The sequence below is a fragment of the Haplochromis burtoni genome, unplaced genomic scaffold (genome assembly GCF_018398535.1).
Source record: "Haplochromis burtoni strain Fernald_Lab_line unplaced genomic scaffold, NCSU_Asbu1 Contig_678, whole genome shotgun sequence".
NCBI classification, from domain to species: domain Eukaryota; kingdom Metazoa; phylum Chordata; class Actinopteri; order Cichliformes; family Cichlidae; genus Haplochromis; species Haplochromis burtoni.
The window spans coordinates 100,209-108,523 of NW_024583039.1; the positions used below are offsets into that span (position 1 = coordinate 100,209).

At 39.7% G+C, this 8,315-nt stretch overlaps 1 protein-coding gene across 3 annotated transcripts in view; it reads right to left on the reverse strand.

Annotated features, from left to right (window-relative positions):
- The window catches only part of copz2 (COPI coat complex subunit zeta 2), a 16,301-nt gene extending 8,317 nt beyond the window's left edge, over nt 1–7,984 (reverse strand). The window contains exons 1-2 of one of the 3 annotated variants that reach the window (XR_317556.2): nt 7,857–7,984; nt 511–579 (exon numbers count right to left, since the gene is read on the reverse strand). Coding sequence is in view for 1 of the 3 variants with exons in the window: in XM_042215207.1 (XP_042071141.1) it covers nt 511–654 (144 nt within the window). In the remaining 2 variants the exon portion in view is untranslated. Of the gene's footprint in view, nt 1–510; nt 2,305–7,856 lie in introns of those variants that run through there. The other 2 variants (XR_006053177.1, XM_042215207.1) reach the window with 2 other exon arrangements.
- Nucleotides 7,985–8,315: the final 331 nt, after the last annotated feature.

The window sequence follows — 8,315 nt, forward strand, 5'->3', positions numbered from 1 at the left end:
CCCCCCACACTCAGTCACAGCAGGTGACTGTCTCTCACTGATCCTGGTCCTGATTGAGGTGCTTTGAAGAAAGGACGTTCTTCTACCCTACTCTCACTAAGTGCTGCTCTTAATCATCAGAGGTCTCTTTCTAATATTGTACAGCAATAATTATTTGGAACAGTTCTGAAATAAACATTGCAGATGTATAAGACAACAATAAAGCTGATCAAGGCACATCTTAACAAATATATTAATGTGTTCCTCAAAATACTGTTTACATTTTCTACAAGAAAAAAGTACAAAAAATTCAGATACAGGGCTTTGAAGTAAATTTAAATTACCCCTCAGTAGTAAATGGTTATTGTTTATTGTGCAATGTAAATTTCATGTTTAAGTCATATAAAACTTATGTCCCATATTGTGACTTATTCATGAAAGTACTCCCTTTCATATTTTTGTCATACAAAACAAAGTTTATATTAAAGCGCTTCCATTTTTTCCCTTGTGTAAAGACCACATTGAACTCACCTTTGACAAAAGTCTGTTTCCATCATTGTCGAGAATAAAAACTGCTTTAACTGTGTAGAGGGACGGTTCCTGCAGCGATAAACAGAAAGAACATTGAAAATATTTTAGCTTCGCTGAGTCATCTTGGGGAAACATCTTGAACATAATAGCATAGCTTCAGTCACATCCGTTCCTCTCATACCTGGATAACACTTAAAAGAGCATTGCAGCAGCAGCCTCTTTTAAATACTCTCTCATCTACTTACACACACTGAAGCTGCCCAGTCCAACCAGTTTCTACACTTTATGCTGCAGTTTATTCAGTGTTTTAATCATTGTTGTTTATCCTGGTTTGTATTACAGTTTTCCAGTTCTGGGAATTATCACATATTTCTACTTAATACATTTTCCATTCTCCTGCATCCACATCTAGACAGCTATCTGTCCATCCCTGCGATGATTTTTCAGACCCGGGACAAAGTTCTGTTATGCACTGACTAGCACAGATTCACAGTCAGAGTGTATCACAGAACTTAGACCAGACACTTAGCTCATCCAAAGTCCAGTATTCCAGGCTCACATAACCAGAGTCCTAAAGCTGTAGATGGCTCAGTCTAGCCTTCATTTGATCAAACGTGTTTCTTGCTATGTTGATGCTGACTGAACTTTAAGCGATGATTAAACATACACGGACATACTCCAACATACTGTAGTTATAGCATATAGCATTTGTAGGTAAACACTACATAACCAATGACAAGTACTGCAAGTCTTTGACTTTAATTTGCCATGTAACGAGGTCATTCTTAATACTATTTTTTACTCCTTTCTTTTCCTTTCTCCATACACCCTGGAAGCAGGTGAAGATGCAGCAGAAATACCTACTCTTAACAACATTCTGATTAGCAAAGTGCACGTGAGGTGTATGCTGACAAATGACTGAAGGAAAGCTAGCAGCTAGCTCAAGTCACAAGGCAAGGCCATAAAAATAAAGACTATTATTTGCTACCAAGTGCAGAAGGAGTTCTCAATATTTTTCCAGGAAACCAGAAACTCTAAAGTATAAAAAGAATATCTTTGATCATGGTTATGTCAACCTATAGCCCAATACATATTATATTAAAAAATGTTGCATCAAATAGTTTTCATTGGGTCTTCAGAACATGTTTTAGCCGGTAAAGATGCCACTGAATTATTAATTAGTTACTAGGAGACAAATGTACCACTGTCCAATTAAACAAATATGAGTTTCAGGCATGAGAACAGATCCTATATGCTTATGTCTCTGTTCTTAGCTAGTTTGCTAATGGCTACAAGCACGAGTACATTCAGCAGTCACCTAGTAAGTTTTATTAAGTGCTGAAGGGTCCAGGTGCAATATGTCAGCCATTATTAAGTATTGTGCAGTCTATGTTTAGATAAACAGCAAACTTAAACTCATTAACAGATATCAAGCTGAAGAATCATATTTTGGAAAGAGATTTGAATACTGAAACTTCTGGTGCAATCTGCCTCTGACCCTGTCTTTCACATCCACATTGCATAACATTATGATCACTGACTGGTGATATGAATAACACTGATTAACTCTTCATCATGGCCTCTGTTCCACCAGAGAGTCTGGCAAGGGCCAAATTGTGGTGGCTAGATGACTGTCAGAGCATCTCCAATACTGCAGCTCTTTCTTGGATTTTCCCAGTGTATAGTTTTCAATATGTATCAAAAGTAGGGATGGGTATCGAAAACTGGTTCTTGTTGAAAACCGGTTCCCACTGTTTCAATTCCTTGGAATTTGTTTGCCATTTTTGCAAACGATTCCCTTATCGATTCCAGTCGCCCCGAATGATGTCACCACGTTGCGGAGCGTCATTTACCTGGCAGGAAACGGCGCCTAAGCGGCTTAAACGCTCAAAAGTTTGGTTATACTTTATGAGAACGGATGACAACAGGGCAACTTGCAATACTTGCAAAGTAGATATTTCATTTAAGGGAGGAAACACTACGAATATGCAAAAGCATTTGCTCATAAAACACACGATGACCTTAAATGAATGTCGTGTTTTTAATTCCGCTCCGGACTCGTGAATCTCAACCCAGCAGCAGCGGTAACGTTTGCACATCTTCTCCCGTTAATGCGGCAGGTAAATAATCAACAACAGTGCATATTATGTTAGCGCGATCCGCCTTATTACAAAACCTGCTATTACTGTGCATTTAGGTGACCATGATGAGAGAGACAGACAGAGTCTGGCTGGCTCAGATGCTGGCAGTTCTCGCTGCAGTCTACAGGTAGCGTCTCCTTTCAGGCCAGGATAGACGAATGTCACCGAGCAGTGTGGTAAAAGGCTTGCACCTATTTGCCACAGCAGATGCCCCGATTTTCGGTAAGTGAATGTATTTAATTGTAGGCAGGGACATTACTGGATATTCTTGTGTAATTGCTACAGAATAATTTATGTTATACTTTGTTATTCCTACAGAAAAATATTTATTTTATTATTTTACAGTTTTTTTTTCCCCGGGGACCCTGTGACACCCCATTGAAGAGCCATAGGCTGGATCTCTTAAGATCTCACTGTTGGGTTTGTAAGGCCATGCTACTCCTAAATTTCTATCTTGTTCAAAGGGAAGATATAAAACAAAGTTCTAAGCTAATCGACTTTAGTGTTCTCCTTTTTTTAAAAAGAATCAATAAGAGAATTGATAAAGAATCGAATCGTTAAACAGAATCGGAATCGTGAAAATCTTATCAATACCCATCCCTAATCAAAAGTGGTCCAAGGAAGGAACAGTGGTGAACCAACGTCATGGGTGGCCAAGGCTCATTGATGCACATGGGGAATGAAGGCTGGTCTGTGTGGTCGGATTCAAGAGACAAGCTGTTGTAGCTCAAACTGCTGAAAAATGTAATGCAGATTCCGATAGAAAGGCTTCAGAATACACAGTTGGAGCATCATGGCCGCAGAACACTCAGGATGCCATGCTGACCCCTATTCACCGTGGAATGTGGCAACAATTGGAATGTGAATATCAGAATTGGACCTTTGAGCGATGGATGAAGGTAGCTTGGTCTGCCAAATCTTTGAATTTTTTTCACATCAAGTGGATGGCATGTATGTCACTTACCTGAAGAACACCTGGAACCAAGATGCACTATGGGAAGAAGACAAGCTGGCAAAGGCAGTGTGATGCTTTGTTCAATGTTCTATTGGGTTCTGCCATTCATGTGGATGTTACTTTGACAAATACTGTCTCCCTAAGTATCCGGTCTTTAAGTGATGACGTATCAACCCTGCTTCTGGGTCCAAACTACTCTGCATTTATTAAGGCTGTTGTGTTTTTAACATGTTTTAATGTTTTGTATCTTGTTCTATTTAATCTGAACAAGCCCCTAAAAAAAAGCAGTGATCACTGTCAGCCTCTGTTTTTATTACCACTATACATTTTAAAGCTCAGTTTTTAAAACCTTATGATGTAACTACAGCCCAGCCCATGCAACAGTAAATTAATGACTAACCTCGTATTGTGGATGGGTTATCTCAGTTCTCCTGACTGAAGTTTGGTCTATTTACAGCATCTTGCCATGCGATTGCATGGTAGGAACACAATTTGCAAAATAAAGGATATTTTTAGCTGATGCTGTAATAAAGGAAATGCTAAATGTGGCTCATTTTAAAGTCAAACATTGATTTTAATAAAAAAATGAACTGTACTTTATCAATGACCTCTTTGCTGTTTGGTACGGAGCCCCTCTGATGACATGGTCCAAAATATAAATAAATTGTGGCCACAAAATACTACTTCATGCCCTTGAAATAGTATAACGTGCCCACGAAATACTTATTTGTGGCCACAAAATACTATTTCGAGGGCACGAAACAGGTATAACGCACGCACGAAATGCTAATTTGTGGGCACGAATTGAGTATAACGTGGCAACGAATTATGCGTTTGTGGCAACAAAATAGATAACGTGCGCACATCATATTGATACAATTCCTGGACAGCTGCGTAGAGACATAAGCATAAGAGTAGGCTAAACCTATACACCATGGACAGAGACAGTATGATTGAGTTTTATTTTAGGCTGGGAATGAGCTACAAATGCATTTTGAAAATCCTGGCATTGCAAGGAACCATTATTACGGAGAGACATTTAAACAGGATATTAAGATACGATAACCTTTATTAGTCCCACACGTGGGAAATTTGTTTTGTCACAGCAGGAAGTGGACAGTGCAAAAGTTATATAGCAATTATTATTATTGAGAGCCCAGTTGCTTTACAGACGTAAGTACGACCTGGACGCCGGGATAGATTTTATTGCCAACCAACTGCAAGGGCCTGGGAAGGATCACGGTTATCGGTCAAGTGTTTTGTGCCCACAAATTAGCATTTTGTGCGCACGTTATACCCATTTCGTGCCCACGAAATAGTATTTTGTGGCCACAATTTATTTATTTTTTGGACCATGTCATCAGAGGGGCTCCATAGTTTGGTGATCTATTATGTTTCTTTTTTGCTGAAGGGTTGTCGGATGTTCAATACTGATTATAAATTTTACCCCTGTGGCTGATACTTTTATTGTCCTCTTAATTTAATTGTTCTGGTACACTGTTATAATGTTAAACTTTTGAAAATATTTTGTGGCTCATCTACACCTTTTGGACTACAATGTCAGTCTCAAATCTCTGAGATCAGTTTTGAGCTGCAAAACTTGCGCTTTGTGTGGAAGCACAGTTAGCATGAACAAATAAACGGGGTTTAGTGATTTATCATTGTAATAGATTAGTCTCCTCTTGCTAACCACCTTGGCCAACATGTTGAGAAGATAACATGAGTTATTAATAACTCCTTTAGTACATTGACAAGCAAAGCTCTAATGATGATGGAGATGGAGAAGCAACAGCAGCTCTCACCATGTCTGGGCCAGTAAATTGGGCTAGCTAACCAAGTTTAGCATCTATGTGAAATGAATTTGTTGCCTGAATATTTCACTTGACCTTTTTTTTGATTAATATTTTTAATCCCCTGTGTAGATATTGAGAGTTAACCATGTCCCCCAGTGTTTTAAATGTGCAACTTATAGTGGGGTTTTTTCTGAAGGATCAGTTGTTTTAAATGACTCCACTTAATAACAGTGATCCAAAAGAAAAGAACCAGAAAAGGCCAGATTAAAAACAGATCATGTAAATGTAACTTTCATTTCACAGACATGTAATAGTAAATAGGTGGTGTAACCCTATTATTAAGATGAAAATGCATGAGAAAGGAGCAAGACACACACAAGCAAGAAGGGGCAGAGATGAAACCAGGGAGGCAGGAAAAAGAAAGAATGAGTCTGAGAAAGACGCATAATCAAAAATCTCAACGGAAGTGAAAGAGCAAGATGGTGAGAAGAAGTAAGAGAAAAGTAAAAGAATTACTCAGATAATTTACATTAGCTAGACGTAAATCAAATTATACAGCTGGCATTGTAAGAATCATACGCTGACGATGCAGTTCTGAGTATTATCAGAATAATGTACTTATATTACTTTATTTAGGATGTCAATTTAGAATTGTAGTTACAGTTACATTTATCCAAAAGTATTTGGATAAATATCCATCAGTGCATGGATGGGGATGCAGTAGGCCAACATCTATACCAGTAACATTTGGGCAGTAACCAGTGGCATCTGTAGTATTTTAAAGAGTTGCATTTTTACATGACCTACCTTATACACGAGATACATGTTTTTATATTTGACTTTTGCTATTACTTTTCCATTGCTCACTTTTAGTTGTAAATCAGCCAGTTAATTGTAGAAGATTCTTACTTTAAACATCAATATCAATATAAACCACGATCTCTGAACATTTAGCCAGTGGAAAATGGTTGTAACACAACTAAAAATAGTACACTGATATCAATAAACACATTATCCCTGCTTTCTGTCCTATATATGAATGTATTCCTCTTATAAACATGTAAGCAGCAATTTGGTGCTGTGGCTGTTCCAGCCAATTTAGAGCTGAAAGAAAGGAATGGAAAATGTGAATCTTTCACTTAGATTAAGTTACTTTGTTGTAGTACACACGGTGATTACTTGAGTAGCAAAGCCACAATGTAAAAATACTCAACACTCACAGACTACTTACACAGAAACTACTGACTAGAAAAGTGTAAATAGATAAGTATATTGAAAGTAACAGCCATTATATTATATAATATTCATTCATTATCAAGTAGATTTCTCCTGTTATAGATATTCGAGTTGGGGCTGTCGGGACAATAAAGGATTTTGTATGTAAAAAATGCCAAAGTTCTACAGTAACATGCAGTAAAATGCAAAGTTTCTTTAAAATACTTTAGTAAAATTACATAAGAAAGCTACTTTTTGCCTTTGCTGCATATTGTTCAACAATATATAACAAAGCAAAACATTGTGTAGGAGTATCACGAGTTTTGTATGCAAAATGATGCAATTTACGGTCCTTTATAAGGAAAACGATGATAAGCAGGCTAAGATCATACTTTTAAGAGCCGAGAAAGAGTAAACCAAGAAGAAAGAATTAGGACAGATAGAGGTATTCTGGAGAAGCACGGATGAGAGAGAAAGAGAAACTTACACTCACACACGCAGAGAGAGAGAGAGGGCGAGAGGGAGTGAATAAATGGTGCGCAGGGCAAAAGAGGAGCGAGCGAGCGAGAGAGAGAACAGTGGACGTGGCACCTGCTCTGGTCTACACGTCAGTCCACATATGCTCAACACACGCAGGCATTTAAATACGCAGACCGGCTTTAACCATACCGCTTGTTCCATTAAACACTACAGTGTCCGCTTTACACGCGTGATCCGTGCAGGAACCGAAGCTTTGCTTGATTACCGTGTAGCGCCATCCTGTTGCGCTCCACGCTGGACTCTGTGTGGATAAGTGTGTAACAGCTGTGGGTCAGCCGCTCCACGGTAATGGAATTTACTTCACAACGTAAGAAGTTGTCGCGCTGTCAGCAGCATCAGCAATAATATTTGTACATATGACATACACATAGAAAGAAAAAGTGTGACTTTAGCTTCGTGACAAACAGTTACCAGGCCTGCGTGTCCACAGTCAGCTCCAGTCCGAGTCCACTAGCATTAACTTAAAAATAAAAGCTGTTTCTGCTTTATGGACAATCTGCACCCAAGCCCCCCTCCCAGCCTCCCTCCCGCCTGTCTACCACCCCCCTTCTTGCCGAACACCTTAACTGCTATAGTGCAACAAATGTCCCGCACACTGCTAACCAAAATATATAAACCGCCGAGCACATTAATATCCCATCCACCTGGAAATGAAAGCACACTGGTTCCCGTTCTAGTTGGTGAAACGGCGGAGAGGCTCACCGGAGACGTGGAATCCATTGCTGCTGCTGCTGCCGTCGCTCCGCTCGCTCGGTGTGTTGACGTGGACAGCTCTGAGCTGTCACGCCGAGATCAGCGCTTTTATTTTTTTCTTTCTCTTCTTTACGGAGCCGCCCGGGCGCGCTCACGCGCTCGCAGCAGCCAACCGGATAGAACCACAGGAGCGAGAGCCACCGGCGAAGCGCGATCCCGACGCTTCGCCCTCCTCCCACTTCTTGTCTGTCTGAGCCTTTCACGATAAAAGTCGAGATGCTCTTAAGGAGTCTACTCTGGATAAGAGCAGTTCATGTGCCACATGTAGCAGGCGGCAGTCAAACACACCACCCCGCACATGCTAGTTCGATCCACATCTACAGTAAAATCATTCCTTGATCCAGTTATTTACTGCAATACTTTTCCTAATCCTAGTGTGGTGATGTCACGAATATTCCACGGGGGGGG